General features: G+C 60.2%; 1 protein-coding gene across 7 annotated transcripts in view; it reads left to right on the top strand.

The window, feature by feature from the left end:
- The window catches only part of Grip2 (glutamate receptor interacting protein 2), a 45,028-nt gene extending 29,600 nt beyond the window's left edge, over positions 1-15,428 (top strand). For 3 of the 7 annotated variants that reach the window (XM_013515424.1, XM_013515423.1, XM_005387067.2), the window contains 19 exons: positions 31-106; positions 598-743; positions 1,150-1,297; positions 1,384-1,553; positions 1,989-2,081; positions 2,227-2,376; positions 3,307-3,493; positions 3,823-3,968; positions 4,234-4,314; positions 5,249-5,315; positions 5,392-5,537; positions 5,606-5,750; positions 6,705-6,844; positions 7,174-7,353; positions 8,035-8,206; positions 9,081-9,192; positions 12,117-12,260; positions 13,187-13,333; positions 13,632-15,428. In XM_013515424.1, coding sequence (XP_013370878.1) covers positions 31-106; positions 598-743; positions 1,150-1,297; positions 1,384-1,553; positions 1,989-2,081; positions 2,227-2,376; positions 3,307-3,493; positions 3,823-3,968; positions 4,234-4,314; positions 5,249-5,315; positions 5,392-5,537; positions 5,606-5,750; positions 6,705-6,844; positions 7,174-7,353; positions 8,035-8,206; positions 9,081-9,192; positions 12,117-12,260; positions 13,187-13,333; positions 13,632-13,790 — 2,609 coding nt within the window. In that variant the 3' untranslated portion in view covers positions 13,791-15,428. Of the gene's footprint in view, positions 1-30; positions 107-597; positions 744-1,149; positions 1,298-1,383; positions 1,554-1,988; positions 2,082-2,226; positions 2,377-3,306; positions 3,494-3,822; positions 3,969-4,233; positions 4,315-5,248; positions 5,316-5,391; positions 5,538-5,605; positions 5,751-6,704; positions 6,845-7,173; positions 7,354-8,034; positions 8,207-8,847; positions 8,996-9,080; positions 9,193-9,667; positions 9,851-12,116; positions 12,261-13,186; positions 13,334-13,631 lie in introns of those variants that run through there. The other 4 variants (XM_013515425.1, XM_013515426.1, XM_013515427.1 and 1 more) reach the window with 4 other exon arrangements.
- The last annotated feature ends 1,636 nt before the right edge of the window (positions 15,429-17,064 follow it).

Raw genomic sequence — 17,064 nt, 5'->3', positions numbered from 1 at the left:
GAGTGCTATCTCCTGTTGAATCCTGCCCAGGAGGCACCCATGAAGACCTGCACAAGTCCCGCCCACTCGTCCTGACGCACGTGCGGCCAGGGGGTCCAGCTGATAGGTGAGCCGAGCCTAAGGAGACCCACACTGCCCGGGGACCCCCAGCCCTGTGCAGTGGGTGAGTGAGGCCATGCTGCCGTCCCTGGCTGAGCCCATGGAGACCGGATGAGGCCCTGAGAGAGGGACCCTGGGCCGGGCCTGCCACAGCCCGGGGCCTGAGAACGCTGCCCTCCCTGGAGAGTCCTGGCACAGCCTCGTGGCCAGTCTAAATCTGTCCTGGGACACGGCCCAGTGAGCTATTCCAGGACAGCCTGGAACAGCCAGGGCCACCTGTCAGGGCCAGAGGGGACCTCAGCCAAGGAGCTGCTTGCCCTCCTGGGGCCCTCGGGGTCCTTCCCACGGGTGTCACCAGGGCAAGTTTGGGGAGGACCTCGAGGTTGGGAACATGAGGGTGCCATGTGGCCCTAGCGGGCCTGGCACCCTCTCTGGGCCCGTGCTCTCCTCAGCCCAGCCATGAAGGGCGCCCCCACCTTCTCCCTGCCCTTTCCGCAGGGAGGGCTCCCTGAAGGCAGGCGACCGGCTGCTCAGCGTGGACGGCATACCGCTGCACGGAGCTAGTCATGCCACCGCCCTGGCCACCCTGCAGCGGTGCGGCCATGAGGCGCTCTTCCGGGCGGAGTATGATGTGGCCGCCCCAGGTGCTGGCCCAGGCGAGCCGTGTGGTGGGGGGACAACCTGAGGACCCACGGAGCATGGTGCAGATGAAACCACTGTCTCACAGAGCTGGCAGCCAGTGGGGGGAGGAAGTCAGGCACTGAAGAGATGGCAGCAAGGTCTATTGGGTACCAGGTGGGCAGGGAGAGAGTCAAGCCTAGGTTTAGGGTGCAAGGTGCAGGGTGTGGGGATAGGAGCTCAGGGTGCTGCTGCCAGCCGGGTGTGTGGTGGGCTGTTTTCTGCATGACAGTGACTGTCACGCATGTTGTGGTGACCCCGCCCCCATCCCGGCTCTGCACAATAGGGAACTCACTCATCACCGAGGTGCAGAGCAGGGTGGGGAGGGATGTGCACCCCATTTCCCCCCAACACACCTGTCTCCATGAGCAGACTCCGTGGCTGGGGCGACCGGGCCACTGGTGGTGGAGATCGTGAAGACGCCGGGCTGTGCCCTGGGCATCTCACTCACTGCTGGCTGCCACCGGAACAAGCCGGTCATCACAATTGACCGCATCAAGCCAGCCAGCGTGGTGGACAGGTGAGGCCTGCTGGGTGCCGCCTCTGGGGTGTGCAGGGTGAGGGGCTGAGATGCGGCTGGACCAACTTCTATGTCCGCCTGGCCAGGAGCGGGGCCCTGCACCCGGGGGACCACATCCTGTCCATTGACGGCACCAGCACGGAACGCTGCTCCCTGCAAGATGCCACCAAGTTGTTGGCAGGAGTGGCAGAGAAGGTGCGGCTGGAGGTCCTGCCTGCACCCCAGAGCCGGTGGCCCCCACAGCCTGCAGATGCAGGTGGGTCCCAGGTTTGGGCACAGAGGCACAGAGGCCGTGCCACCTGCTCAAGCCCTGCAGCTGGGTGGTGTCACTGGGTTCCCTGACCTCTTGGGCCAGGCAGCTGGTGTGTAGGGGGTGCTGCTGGGAGTGCAGACCGTGTGGGGTGCAGGGTCTGGCATGGGGAGCCTGAGACAGTAGGACATGTGGGCCTCTGGGAGGCCTGGACCAGGTGTGAGGAAAATGGGAGGAAACGTGAGCCATGGCCCAGGGCGGCCATGCTGTGGCCAGGCAAAGGAGTAGCTGCAGCTGCGGCAATGCCCACGGCCGAGACCTCCAGCCTGGACCCCATGCCCCGTCCTGGAAGGAGAAAGAGGCTGTGGCAGGTGTGCCAGGCTGGAGGACCCTTTTCCTTGCCCTGCAGTCGCTTGCCACGCCCCTCTCTCCCACCCACAGTGAAGGTGCAGAGTTTCGAGCCCCCTGGCCGGGACCCCCACACGCCCTCCTGCCATAGCCCGAGGCCCAGCTGGGGCCCAGAGCAGAGCCGAGGTGCGGACGCCTGTTTCCGAGGGTTGAAGGGTCCAGAGACGGGGCTGCCCGCTGTCCTCTGCACGGGAGGGAGGGAGACGGGGCTGCCCGGTGTGGGTCTCCAGCTCCCTGGGCCATGCAGCAAGACCCGTGTGTCCTCCTCCAGTCCTGTCCTCCAGCCCCTTCTCCTCGCCACTTGTGGACCACGCCTCTCCCCGCACACACCCCAGCACCCTGCCCCGGGGACCGCCGCCTGGGAGCCCGCGCACCACTCCGGGGCACAGGCGGCCACGCAGGAGGGAGCACAGGAGCTCACGTGAGTAGGCCTGGACTCGGGGTGGGCATGGGCCCCAGAGAGGCCCCAGCAGCTCCCGGGTGTAGTGGGTTACTCTCCTCAGCACACATGGCCACCAAGGACCCTGGGGATGTCCACCCCATGACGGAGCCAGCAGCGGAGCCAGGAGTGGACTGATGGCTGCAGGTGCCGGTCTGGGAAGAGGAGGCCGGAGAACAGACAGCAGCTCTTCTCTCCCTTCCTTCCTCTCCGCCCTCCCCTGTCCGCTGCCGTCCCTTCTTCCTGCCTTTCTGTGCTGGAGATGGAACCCAGGGCCCCACACACGCCAACAAGGCCTGGGTCGCCTCTGTGATGATGAACTCATCCTAAAATGGGCCTGGGCCCTGTGTGGTCAGGGTCCCCCGACTACTCACAAGGAACCGCACACTTTATGGGTGGCTGTGACAGACATGACTTGGGTCTCAATACACCATCACCTCAAACAGTGCAGAACACCAGCATGTGTGGCAGCATGGTCATTCCTGGGTTCCTGCACCCGGGCCAGGGGAGCAGGGACAGCAGGTGGAGGGGCAGGTACAGAGGCCCATGCATGGTCCCAGAAATTAGTGGAGCCTCTCAGCACCCTTTCTGTCCCAGCAACCCGCCCCCTTCTACCCTCACCTGTCACCCCAGGGTAAGACTCATGCCAAGGCCCTGGCATGACTTAATCATGGCCCAGAGCATGGAGGTGAGGGGCTGCCAGGCAGGATGGGACGTGATAGGGCTGCTCCACCTGGTCCTGGGTACTGACGACCTGTCGGGGTGGCTAACTTACCTCATCACAGTGGGCCCCTGTGGGGGGAAACAGGAAGAAGTGACCAGGTATTTCCTGCTGCTGTGTCCCTGTGGGGACATGGGGGGCCAGTGGGGGCACTCCCTGGGGTCCCTGAGTGCTGTCCCCTTGTCCCACAGTGTCCCTGGCATCTAGCATGGTGGGGCCAGGTGGGCAGATTGTGCACGTGGAGACCACGGAGGTGGTGCTGTGCGGGGACCCCCTCGGCGGCTTCGGCCTCCAGCTCCAGGGCGGCATCTTTGCCACCGAGACCCTGTCGTCCCCACCCCTCGTGCGCTTCATTGAACCTGATAGCCCAGCAGAGAGGTAAGCCCCTCCCCCCAGGCCGCCAACCCTAACTAGAGGCTCTAGGACAGCAGGGAAACTGAGTCACAGGCACTTCCCTCCCCGACCCTGGGGCTGCCATCAGCCCCATTTACCTAGAAGGAGGCTGAGGCTCAGAGACGGTGACTCCCTGGCCCAGGGCCACACAGCCCTGGCGTGGGGTCCTCAGGACTTGAGTCTTCTCTGTCCTCCTTGGGGCACTGGGTCTGGCTGGTGACGTCACCCCAGGGGACCGGGAGACCGAGGCCAGCATCCATGACTGAGTGCCAGGGACATGGTGCTGTCACGGGCTCTGCCCCCACTGGGCCCAGGTGTGGCCTGCTGCAGGTAGGCGACCGAGTCCTGGCCATCAATGGTGTTGCCACCGAGGACGGGACCACGGAGGAGGCCAACCAGCTGCTTCGGGACGCCGCACTGGCCCACAGGGTTGTGCTGGAGGTGGAGTTCGATGTGGCGGGTGAGCAGGAGTCCCCACCGTTGCCCAAAGTCTCTGCTGCTGGCACCCACATCCTCTGGAGGAGAGGAGGTCACGGGGCAGGGCCCAGAGGCTGCACAACCTGAGTCCTGGCTCAGGGCAGCCATGTCCACGACTTGGCACAGGATGCCTCTCCCTGTGCCCCCGTCCTGCTCCATCAGGGTGGGCAGAGCAGGCACAGGTGGGGGCCCAAGCAGCGTCCCCACAGGTCGGGGTCCTCACGGTTTGGTCCAATCCATCTCTGCAGAGTCCGTCGTGCCGAGCAGCGGCACCTTCCACGTGAAGCTGCCCAAGAGGCGCGGTGTGGAGCTGGGCATCACCATCAGCTGTGAGTCCCTGTCACCCGCCTAGGGCCAGCTTGGCTGCCAGGGGCGACCACTCCACCAGTGCACGGTGTCCCCACTCCCCACTCTGCACAGGGGCCCCTCACGGGGCTGGAGGCACCCCAGGGTCTCACAAGCGACCTGCAGGGCCATGTGCCAGGCTGACCGGGCTTCCTGTCTGCTCTGTGCTCCGGAGCCCAAACAGCCCGGGGTACGGCACATGCCGAGTCACGTTTGTCTGGGAAGGAGCAGCAAGGTGGCAGAAAAGCCCGGCTGTGTGCTTGGTAAACCTGGTGTGGGCAGAAGCCGAAGTCCTGGCTTGCAAGCAAGGCCTTGCATCCCTGCTCCTGTGACCTCAGGACCTTTACACAGCTCTGCCCGTGGCTCTCTGCCATCCATCCCTGGGGAGTGGTTAAGGGGCAGCATGCTGGCCCTACACACATACACACATGCACACACGTGTACACACACACACACACACACACACACACACACACACGGCCGCCTCATCCATGCTTCCCACTACCTTGCAGGCAGCCCTTTCTGTCTTATTCTCACTGCCCTGTCATCTAAGAAGCCACCCCTGTCCTTCGGTCCCCTGGCTGGGTTCCCTGGGGCTGTGCCCCAGCCATGGGCGCAGGGAACAGCGGGGCTGCCCTCCCAGGATACAGTTGGCTGGGGGAAAGGTGAGCAGAAGGAGGAAGGCCTCGGCAGCGAGCACCTACTGTGGCTGGCTGGGTCACCTGCCTTCACCTTGCCGCGCCCCCATGAGGTTTGGCGTGTCACAGCCAGCTTATGGAACAAGTGGGGCCCGAGAGGCGGCTCCTTTGCTCAGGACGCAGGTGGGGAGGAGAGGGCAGGAAGGAGCCAGGTTGCTATGGCGCCGTCTGGACCCCACGGAAGCCACGGCCTCCTCGTCAGACCGCGCCCTCCCCGCAGCGGCCAGCAGGCGGCGCGGCGAGCCCCTCATCATCTCCGACATCAAGAAAGGCAGCGTGGCGCACAGGTAGGCGAGGGCACGGAGCGAGCAGGCGGTGGATGCTGTGTGCGCCAGGGGCAGCTCCTCCCCGTCCCTCCTGCAGGACGGGCACCCTGGAGCCGGGCGACAAGCTGCTGGCCATCGACAACGTGCGGCTGGACGACTGCCCCATGGAGGAGGCCGTGCGCATCCTGCGCCAGTGCGAGGACCTGGTGAGGCTGAAGGTCCGCAAGGACGAGGACAACTCCGGTACGCGCCCCGGCCCCAGCCGCCCCGAGCCCCGCAAGCCCTGCCGCCTGCTCACGCTGCCTTTGCAGACGAGCAGGAGGCCACGGGCGCCGTGAGCTACACCGTTGAGCTGAAGCGCTACGGGGGACCGCTGGGCATCACCATCTCCGGCACCGAGGAGCCCTTCGACCCCATCGTCATCTCCGGCCTCACTAAGCGCGGGCTGGCCGAGAGGTGAGCGGGCGGGCACGGCGGTGGGGACTTGGGCAGTGGGGACCAGGCGCAGGAGCGTCCCCTCTGTGCCAAGCCTGGTCTGTAACAGGCCATGTTCGTGGGTGGGGACGCACTGGGGGCTGCCCGTGGAAGTGGGGCGGCCCCAGCACCCACGATGCCTCTAGGGCTGTTCCTGCCAGGTGGTGCCCCTGGGAGGGGTCCATAGAGCGGAAGCACCCACGGGGGCCCTCTGCAGGCGGACAGGAGGAACCCAGCCCAGTTCCTGCAGACGGGGCGTCCCTGGGCCTGGCACGCCCCCTGCTGGTGGTGGGACGGTGGTGGGGCTGTGAGGCCCCCTGGCACCGGGCACAGTCACCAGGGTTCCCCACTGTGTAGCCCTGTGCAGCCTGCGGAATGGAGCCTGAGCTCCAAACCAAATGGTCGTGTTTCTAATAGCCTCTTCCAGAAGGGTAAAAAATCAATTCGAGTCAACACGTCCTCGATTCAGACAGCGGCAGGGCGCTTCCTGAGACTTTGCTCGCACAGCACTTCACAGTCAGGCTGTGTCCCACCCCACCCTCTTCTACCTGGCTGCCAGGTCGGGGCCGTGGCTGGTGGACACCCACTGTGCGCCCTCCTGACGCTGCTGTCCCTGCTGCACCTGGGCTGGGGAACGGGGGTGGGGGCAGGGCCCAGCAACGCATAGCCTCCCACCCCCAGCAAGATGCGGGGAGCCTGGTCCCCGCTCCTACGCAGGCTCCAAACCTTTCTTCAGATGCGCACTGCACTGTCCCCTCCCAGGTCCCAGACTGAGAGCTCTGTTAATGCAACCCAAGGTCATGTTGCCCGCTGTCTCTTTCAGTTGGGCATAACCCGATTCGGCCAGGATTCAGTCTGGGCCCCGGGGCTCCCTGAGGGGAGAAGCCCCCTCCCAGGTCTGGGTGTGGGTCCTGACCCTGTCCTGTGCCCCCTCAGAACCGGCGCCATCCATGTGGGGGACCGCATCCTGGCCATCAACAGTGTAAGCCTCAAGGGCCGCCCGCTGAGCGAGGCCATCCACCTGCTGCAGGCGGCTGGCGAGACTGTCACACTGAAGATCAAGAAGCAGCTGGAGTGTGAGCCCGGGGCCCAGCCCTGGGGCGGGGGGCCTCGGGGAGGGGAGGTCAGCTGGGCGTCTCTGCTGAGGGCAGGGACAGAGCCAGTGGCCCTGGGTCACAGGTTTCGGCAGGTCTGGTGTGGCCCCCCCCTTCTGCATATGCTGTCTCCTATGTGCCTGCGACCCTGCCCATCCTCAGGGTCCCTGACCCTGTCCCCAGCCTTGGTGGTGGGCAACGTCAAGCTGCAGGCTCCTGTACTGCTGCGGTGTGGCCTGCATGGCTTGCTGTGGACCTGGGCTTTAGTTTCCCTGACAGAGGCCCCTGGTCAGCAGTGGTTCTTCTCCCAGGCCCACTCGTATCCCGCAAGTCGGGCAGTGTCAGCGAGGCCAGTGACACCGAAGAGGACCCACCCGAGGCCCTGAAGTCCGGTGCGCTGGTCACCCGCTTTCCATCTGCAGTGTGCAGTGTGGACAGTGCCGTGGAGTCCTGGGACAGCTTGGCCACTGAGGGTGGCTTTGGGGGCCCAGGTAACTCTCAGGCCGCCTCTGTGGAGGGTTCCTGTCCTGCTCCTGGCCCCCCTGGGCTTACCCTGGCCTTGTCCTTCAGAGACAGTTCTCGAGGATCCTACCCCCATGGCCACTCCTAGGAACCCTAGGGTCCGAGCCTTTGGCCAGGAACGGCTGTGCGTGGCTGCATTGAAACCCCATTCCTGTCCCCACACCTGAGGCCCAGGTCACGCAGGTGCTCAAACCGTGTTCCCCACATCCAATCGGAGACAGGGGGACAGAAGGCACCCTCCCTGGTCCCCAAAAACTCAGCTTGGGGGGATGCGCCAACTCCTCCCCTGAGCCCTCTGTGCATGCTGGGACCCCGGGGGCATGGGTCCATGGAGATCACAGGGGAGGAAGGGGGCTCCAGCAGCCTGGCTCCCATGGGACAGCTGCCCTCTCTGGTCCCACTATCCCTGTCCCCCAGTGGGAGCCCAGGGCAGGGCCTCTGAGCTCCAAGGTCAGGTGGGCTTTGTCTCCACGAGCCACACTCTCTGGCACGCGGTCCACTTTCTGCTGCAGCCGAGAGCTCCAGGAAGGGCTTGGGATGGCAAGGGTCATGCAGGCCCGGAGGGGCACAAGGATCAGTGTTTGTCACTCTAGAAATAGAGCCCAGGGAAGCAAAAGCGACTGGGCATAGACACCCCTCTGCACCCCCAGGTGCCTACACCCCGCAGGCGGCTATCCGGGGGGCAGCCCCCCAGCAACGGCGGCACAGTAGGCCACGGCGCAGCCCCCCACCCGGGGATGCCGGGAGGACGAGCTACACCCCAGGCCCCGGCGAGCAGTCCTTCCCTGAGGATGAGGACGAAGACTGGGGGCCACCCGCGAGGTCGGTGGTGGGCGCAGGAGGGACACAGCAGCCGGGATGTGGGAGCTCAGTGACCCGGGGAGGGCACCTGTGGCCAGGGTGCAGTGCAGAGTCACAGGGCCACGGATCAGGGAGGGTGCAGTGGCAGAGAAGGGCACAGGCCGAGGCCTGGGGGCAGCGGTTGCTTGTCCGACACCAACCCTGTCACCACCAGGGAGCCGGGCATGGCTGTGCCAGGTGGCGGCAAGGACCCTCTACCCAGGGGGCCTGTCCTGCTGAGCCTCAGAGCATACCTGAGTCCCTCCTCCCTCCAGGCGGCACCTGCCACATGTCTCTCCCCGGGTCATGACCCGGCCATCACGTTTTCTCTGTGACACTGTGCTTGGCCCCAGGACCCTGGGAGGAGAGCCCAGCTCCCTGAGTGGGGCACACTTCGACCCTATCGTCCCTGGGCTAGGGGCATTGGTGGCTTCTGCATGGGGGGGCTTCCGGACCATGCCATGTGGCGTGTCTGCCTGTGACCTGCAGTGCCACCGCAAACCCTCCACCTCTGCATCATCTGTCTTGTCCTGTCCCTGTCCAGCAGTGCCACGTGTCTGGGTGGGCAGGATGTCCTCCAGGCTGTCCGATGGATCTCCTGTCTGTCTGTCATCTCTCCTCAGGCGTCCTGTGTCACTGCTGTCCACCCCGTCTCGTCTGCCCCTGTTCTAACGGGCCACCGACAGTCTTGGTTGCCCCTCACTGCGTCTTCCCCTCATTCTGTGTCACCAACCACTCTCCTGGGGCCCCAGCACTGCCACCGAGGACACCCACCTGCCCACCCCATGGCCCCGAGCCCAGCACTGGCCTGGCTTGAAGACTTCTCGGAGCTGATGCTCTGGTTCCTACGTTGCAGCCCCATCCCTGTCCCCGGCCCCGGCCGAGAGAGGGGCTTCTGGCCAGCGCTGGGAGAGGCCCTGGAGGACCTGGAGTCCTGCGGTCAGTCGGAGCTGCTCAGGGAACTGGAGGTATGGCCGCCACTGTGGGCCTGGGGCGAGCAGGTGTGAGCAGTGTGCAGACATCGGGTGTGCTGGGAGTGCTTGTGAATGTGTGCCAGTCCCGTGTGCCCAGGCATGCACGTGGGGAGCACGTTCCTCAGGAGCCTTGTGTGTGTGTGTTCACTGCCTGGGCAGGGGTGGCGTCTGCGTGTGATACGTGGTCAGGACCGTGGCTCTGTAGACACGGCTGTCCTGGGCAGTCCCTGCCAAGTGGGGCGGGCGCAGGGGGCCCAGCTCCTGCGTTCTGCACACTCTCGGGTGCCCAGCCCACTCCATCTCCCCTTGCCGGGTTCACTCCCAGAGTCGCTGCTCAGCGGGTGGTGTCCTGCGGTGTCCGTGTACTGTCTCCCTCGTTTTCTTGCTTTCTGTCTCACTCATTTTCGTGTCTGGCTTTGCCATTTTTTTCCTTTTTATGTCTAAGTACTGACATATTCCTTGTTCTTAGCTAAGAATTTGCCTGCAAGCCCTGCCTTGGCTGGGATCCCCCAAGTTGTACTGGTGATATTCTCGATTTTTGGTCCTGGGAATTGAATCCAGGGCCTCATCCACGCCAGGCGAGTCTTGTAGCACCGGGTCACACCCCCAGGCCTTGTTTTGTTTTGTTTTTTAATTTTGAATTTTAATACAGGGTCTAAATTGCCCACGCTGGCCTTGAACTTGCAATTCTCCTGCCTCAGCCTCCCAAAGTGCTGGGCTTACAGGCATGAGCCACGGAACCCAGCTAAGACAGTTTGGTTGTCCACTCAATTTAAAAATCTTTTAAAGTTTTGCAGTGTCTTTTTTACATAAGCCTTTTAATTCTATAGAAGTGGGGCTTTTGACTTTGGATTATTGGTTATTTTTTTAAATCCAATTTTAAAAACCAATTTATATTGGTTTTTAATCTTTATATATATATTGGTGGCCAGAGGACGTGTTCAAAAGTAGTTTTAATTCTCTGGAATTTGTTACTATTTAATCCTTCACGGCATAGCATGTGATCAGCTTTGCAGATGTTTTGTGTGTGTTTGCAAAAGGTAGCAAACTCCTTTTGGTTGGTGTAGGGCTTTAGATATTTCAAGACTGTTCATAAACTTACTCAAATCTACATATTTACTTTAGACTTTATCATTTTTGTTAGCAGTATAATAAAATGCCCACCATTACATTCTGTCAATTATTTTTTATTTTTTTGTCTTTTTGAGACAGGGTTTGGTTATGCAGCTCAGGCTGGCCTTGACCTCTCTTTGTAGCCCAGTCTGGCCTTGAACTCACAGCAGTCCTCCTGCCTTAGCCTGCTGAGTGCCGGGATCTACAGGCGTGCGCCACCACGCCTGGCCATTCTGTCAACTTTTATTTTCCATCCTTTGATGTTACATTGTTGGTTGACATAAATTTATGATTACTATGACTTCTTAATGAATTTTTCTCTATAACGTTAATTATCACTCTCTTACATGTCTCTATGTACTTTCTACCTTAAATTCCATTTTTGTCTCATTGTTCCCTCTGCTGTTAGTAATATTTGCCTTTTTCTAATTTATTTATTTTTGGGCTTCCTGTACTTCGTTTTTAGTGTGTCTGAGGTATATACTTCTTGTACTATTGATATAATTAAACTTAATTTTAGCACATAGTTTATATTTTCCATGCTTTCCCTATATTTCTGGTCACTTCACTTGCCTTCTTTTGTGTAGATAAGTTTTTAAATTTTTATATTCTCTACCACCTCTTTGGAGAATTTTAATTTCAATTTTACAGTTTTAGTGAATATCCTAAATTCATTGGCTTTACTTTGAATAGCCAAGCTTTACATTTAAAGCTTTTTATTATCATAGAAGGGAGGTATGGACTGGGTGCAAAATTAGATGAATAAGATTTTGTGTGTGTGTGTGTGTGTTTTGAGACAGGGTCTTGCTATGCAGTCCAGGTTGGCCTTGAGCTCACTTTGTAGCCCAGGCTGGTTTCAAACTTGCAATGATCCTCCTGCCTCAGCCTCCTGAGTGCTGGGATTACAGGGGTGCACCACCACTCCCGGTTTAGATGAGCAAGATTAAGATAAGCAAAATACCAACTTGCAACCTTCCCACCCCAGAGGCCCTGCTCTCGAATCAGCTGCATTTGAGGGCCACGAGAGCAGGGCAAGGTCACTCTGCTTCTTCAGGCAGGGACTTTGTCCCTCCCCGTCCACACCTCTCATCTCCACCCAGGCTGCGCTCCTGGCCCCCAGGGCCTGCTCTGTTCTCAGCCGGCTTTGTCCAAGTGACACCTCTTAAGTGTCTCTTAATTTTAGACCATGGTGTTTCGAATGACACTGACTTAAAATGTTTTAAATTGAGATAAATTCTCATAATGCAGCATTTACCATTTAGTTGTTTTGAAGTGAACCTGCCCTGGCACCCGCTGCACTTCCTGCCCATTCTGTGATCACAGAGGACCTGGCCTGCCTGGCTCCCTGAGCTAATGTACAGCATGGATGTAGGCCCTGTCCTGTTGTTTGTGGGTGGTTCTGTGCCCTGACCTTCACACCCGACACCTGTCCTTGACTTCTTTCTCACAAAGTCTCAGCGTGACTTTTGTCCCCCTCCACCCTGCTCCTCCCGTCTCTGGCCCAGGTGTGTTGAGTCTGGCTGGTGTCTGGGCAGCCCCGGTCCCTGTGGCATCCTATATCCCTGTATCCCCTGCGGGTGCTCACTGGGGCAGGTTGGGACAGTCTGCAGGGTCCTATCCTGACCACATCCATGTGACCCGAGCCTTCGGATAGCTCGGCTGGGCGCAGGTCAGGGTCTCTGGCTGTGGAGACCAACAGCCGTCCCAGGGCACAGTTGTGATGCCCTTAAAGGGGACGTGGGGGGTGTCACCCCTGGGAGGGTTGCTGACCACCTGTGGCCTGAGCCTAGGCCCTGTGGCTACAGGCCTCCATCATGGTAGGCGCCCTGCCCAGTGCGGTCCTGGAGGGCAGACCTGGGTCCCGGGCTTGGAGGGGCACACGGGAGCCTCGTGCGTCTGCAGAAGAACTGCGTGAGCTGCTGCTCCCCACCGCGCTGGAGATGCACAAGGTGAGCACAGGGAACAAGGAGGGCCTGACAACCCTGCCGCAGGCCTGCCCCTGCCCCGCCACCCCGCGTGCAGGCCCCCTACTGGCTGTGTTCTCCACTAAGTAGCAGGGATTTTGTCCTAGGTTGAGTTTTCCACAGCCCTCACCATCTTGCTGACACCCACACACGTGCATGCACACCAACACGCCCACACACACCCAGTTAATACTTTTCTCTAAGTAGATTTGCTTATATCTTCTCTTGAGTATATGTATATATGTGCATAGCCAGCCATGTAGAGATATGTATATGCACACATGTACGCAGAGGTTAGTTCCTACTGGGGCGTGTGTGTGTGTGTGTGTGTGTGTGTGTGTGTGTGTGTGTGTGTGTATGGCTGCCCCACCCTACTACAAGTCCTGCCTCTGCTGACCCAACCCATTCACACACACAGTGAATGCCCTGAAACGGCCTTGTTCTGAGCACTGGAGACGTTCAGGTCCTTATTCCCTGCAAGTGCTGCACAGCACTTCTGACAGCATGTGCACATGGGCTGTGGGTTTCCCAGACAGGACCAAAGTGCAGGGAAGACAAATGCCGGCATGCATATGGACTCGAGCAGGGCAGGTGGCATCCCAGGGCCCTGGCACCTGGCCCCTGCATCGCCTGCACCTACCTCATGCCTTCCCTCCACTCCTGGTGAGGAGCCTGGTGGCTCGCTCTGCAGGAAGACAGTGGGAGACCCTCACCCGGAGCTCTCCGCAGTCTGCTCTCTGGGGGCATTGGAAGGGATGCGGGAGCCACCTGCCTTCGTGTGCTACTGACAGCAGAGCTCAGTCCGGAGGAAGGGAGCCATGCAGGATGCTCTGGGGTCTTGGTCCAGGGACCTCAGTTCTCTGGGAGGCTGGGGTCGAGGTTGGAGCCGCAGGGATCCCCTCTGCTCCCAGGTGATGCTACACAGAGACCCCACACGGCGCGATTTTGGCTTCAGCGTGTCCGACGGCCTCCTGGAAAAGGGTGTCTATGTGCACACCATACGCCCCGGTGGGCCGGCCCAGCATGGGGGCCTGCAGCCCTTTGACCGGGTCCTGCAGGTAAGAAGGAGAATGCAGGGGCACTGTGGGCACAGCTATGATCTTAGTGCTCAGGAGGCTGAGGCGGGGAGACCTCGTGCTTGGCCGCAGCCTGAGCAACTTAGCGAGATCCTGACTCAGAAAATAAAAAGGGCTGGAGAGGTGGCTCAGTGTGAAGCCAGGGGCTCAGCCTCCAGGAAGAACAGCAGGTGCTGGAAGGGGTGGGAGATGAGGCCTGGCTCTGAGCCGGCACGGAGGCCTCATCTGTGTAACCCAACCTGAGCCGGGCAGAACGCCTGAGTCCCACCTGTCTCCACAGGTCAATCACGTCCGCACGCGGGACTTCGACTGCTGCCTGGCAGTGCCGCTCCTGGCTGAGGCGGGTGATGTCTTGGAACTGGTGATCAGCAGAAACCCGCTAGCCCCAGGCAGCCAGGCCCCGAAGACACCTGGCCCCCAAAGTCCCCGGATGCTCTAAAGCCAGGGAGATCCTGACATTGGGGACCTCCGTGGGGCTGGCTGGGGATGTGGGAACCCCGCTGCTCATCTGTCAAGCTGGCAGACTCGATCTGTGTTCTCTGGTCCCACGGTAGATGAGGTACTTGGGGTGAGGTCCCTGCCACAGCTGGAGTGACATCTGCAGCCCTCCCACAGGCTGAGACAGGGCTCAACAGGAAGAGAGGGCCCTGGAGAGGCCGTGTAGTGAGCAGCCAGGAGCTTCCAGGAGTGAGCTCCCAGTCGCAGGGGCGGAGTAAGCCAGCGCTGGACGTGAGCGGTGAGCGGCCAGCTGAGGTGTGGCCCACGTGGGCTCAGGGTCAGCTTCCTGATGGAGCCACTGCATCAGACACCCTGCATCCAAGGCGGAGCTGTGCTTCCTGTTCTGGGCCTCAGGAGGGACTGGGAGTCTGTGGGTGGCTCTGTCTCAGAATCTGGGACTCGAGAGGGGTTCTAGTCCCAGGGTGGCTGGGCACCAGGCTGTGGGTGCCCCCTCCTGTCTGTGCCACCCTTTGCATGGGCAGGATCCGCTGGGGACAAAAGACGGAGGTTCTGGTGAGTCACCTGCCACCTGGAGGAGGACTGGGAAACAGCGAACACCCAGTGCTAACTGGTGAAGGCGCAGCTTCTCCAGGCCCAGAGCAGAGTGAGCAGCGAAGGGCCGGCCAAAGGAGCCCTTTTCATTTTGCGACAGGCATGGAGCAGGGCTGCTGTGGGACATCTCAGCCCTGCCTGGTGCTGTCCGGGTCTCAGGAGGGCAGGGGGCCCACCCCACCTTCACCGCCCAACCCGGGAACCCAGAACTCATTTCCTCTGTGGGGACAGGTGGGGTCACGGGTTCGGTCCTTGGCTGGGTGACCCCCAGTCCCATTCCTCACTGGACAATTGAGGCAGAAGGCTCTGAACAGTTATCTGCTTTCAGTCACAACCAGGACCCTGCTTCGCGCCCCCAATTCCTAGCCTGCTCCCCAAGTGTCCCGAAGGTCCTTCACACCTGTGGCCCGTTTGCCCAGGGCTCTGCTGAACACTGTTCCCAGGGGACTGGGCACTGCAGGGCGCACTGAGCAAAAGCCAGAAGGGCCCTCGAGGTCTGGGATGTCACAGCTTGGGCAGGCGGCTCAGCCTCTCCAGAGGGACAGGGCTGAGGCGCACACGCGCTCTCAGGGCTGGTGGCAGCGTGGGGACACTGCTGGATGCTGCCTTAGGCTCAGGGTGAGGGAGGCTGTGTCCTTCATGCACTGCCCCGTGGTCCTGAAGACTCATGCAACCGGCCCTCAGTGGGCAGGGCTTCCCCTGAGGCCAGCGGCCCGTCCTCCTCATATGCAATACCCCGCTCTTCCTGGGCCGTCCTGGCCACGTCCGCCCTCCCCAGCACCCTGCCTGCTATGCACTTGGGCACCGCCGTGGCCCAGCCCAGCCCAGCCCAAAGCTGTATTTTTCTGTGTCTGAGATTAGAGCAGAACCCTCGTAAAGTATTTTTGTACTTGGTTTCTTAGGGCTCTGGAAAGCAGAGCGCAGCCTGGCCCAGGCCACCTGGGGTCCCCTGGGGGTGGGTGTGCGTGTGCTAACCTCGGGGCAGTGCTGTTGGGGTGACTTTTTAAAATAAAATTATTTCAGTGCACCTGGATCGGAGGCTGCTTTCTCAAACACCACTGGGGGGAGAGGGCTGGTTTCTGTTTGGGTCCTGCAGGATCTCACCTGCTTTTAACTCGTTCGCTCATTCAAGGCCGCTACACACCACGCCTCAGGCAGCCTTCGCGCCAGCAGAAGACAGCGAGCAGGCGGCTCGGCACAAGGACTTCCTGCAGGAGTAAAGCACAGTGAAAAGAGCAAAACAGGGCACTGGCATGGTGTGCGTGCCTGTGATCTCCATGATACAGGGCGTAGGATATAGGGGTGATCTGTGGACCTCTAAATAACATCAGGGAGATATAACCCCCAACGTGCTAGGTGGCCAAAATGCAAAGTTCGTGTTCTCTAAAATACATTCTACAAGCAATGGAGGTTAAGAGTAGGAAGAATTTATTGAAGAAAGATAACTTCCGTCTCAGACAGAGGGGGTCCTCAGCGGGTGGCCCCAGGGGAAACCCGCTTCTCCAGGGTGTTTTATAGAGCAAAGCCATGAGGTGAGGTGGGTTCAAGGTGGGACAAAACTATAGTCAACTAGTAAGATTACAAGTATAGTCGCTTAGGTAACACTGATCCAATGGGAAGTCACAAGGGGGATGTGAGTTGGGACAAAACTGTGGTGAGCCAGTAAGATCACAGCTATAGTCCCTTAGGTAATATTGATTAAATGGGGATCAAAAGGGGAAGCAAGTCATGTAGGTAGCATACAAGCAAGGAATTCGGGCTTCCCTGGAACGGGTGGATGAAGGAGGTTTTGGTCCCTCACCCAAGGTGATTGATGCCTATTTAGAATATCAATCACTGCTGTTTATCCCTAGGGGAAGTATGTGGGTGTAGTCCTCCCTCTTGAAGCCTGACTTTCAGTGAATGTGCCTTTGGCCACAATTGTCTTCAATCCTGAGGGCCCAGCCCTGTCTAACTGCCAGTAATACTTACAATTTAGCTGTCTACAATACTAGCACTCAGAAGGCCGAGGCAGGAGAATCTCAGGTTTAAGGCCAGCCAGGGCAACTTAGCAAGAGCTTGTTTCAGAGTAAAATGAAAAGGACTGGGGTATAGTCTAGTGGTATAGCATTTGTCTAGGATGTGCAAAGCCCTGAGTACAAGCCCCAGTATTGGAAAAAAAAAAAGCCAGTACCGAACAGAGGGCCTGGGGTGAAGGGGACAAGGTGACATCAGCAATGAGAACTGAGGAAAGGAGCTGCACAGAGCCCGAGTAGGTGTCCCACAGAGGGCACAGCAAGCGCAAAGGCCCTGAGGTAGGTGTGAGTGTGGCAGGTTCCAGGAGGGGCGGGGCGCTCCAAGCACGGGAAGGGAGGGGCACAGTGGGGCTGCTCCCATCTCCAGTGTAGAACTGGGTTCTGGGGGAACTGGGGCTCCAAGGTGGGAGTGAGCAGCCTGTCTCGGGAAGGATGCAGTCAGTAGGCACTGAGAGGCCATTCTGTGTGCCTGGCAGGGCACAGAATGGGCCCCCACAGGCTGCGGATCAGGATCTGTCACTCTGCCAGCGCCAACCAAGAGCAGGCAGGGTGCAGTAACCGGTCTGTGTCACACAGGCTCCAGGGACGGAGCCAGGACGTGCCCAGCCACAGTCAAGACACATGGGTGGGCACAGTGGTGCTGGCAGA

The sequence above is a fragment of the Chinchilla lanigera genome, unplaced genomic scaffold (assembly GCF_000276665.1).
Source record: "Chinchilla lanigera isolate Chin_1 unplaced genomic scaffold, ChiLan1.0 scaffold00028, whole genome shotgun sequence".
Lineage (NCBI taxonomy): Eukaryota > Metazoa > Chordata > Mammalia > Rodentia > Chinchillidae > Chinchilla > Chinchilla lanigera.
Note: the sequence above shows the minus strand (reverse complement) of the source record. Positions and strands in the feature narration are given on the sequence as shown.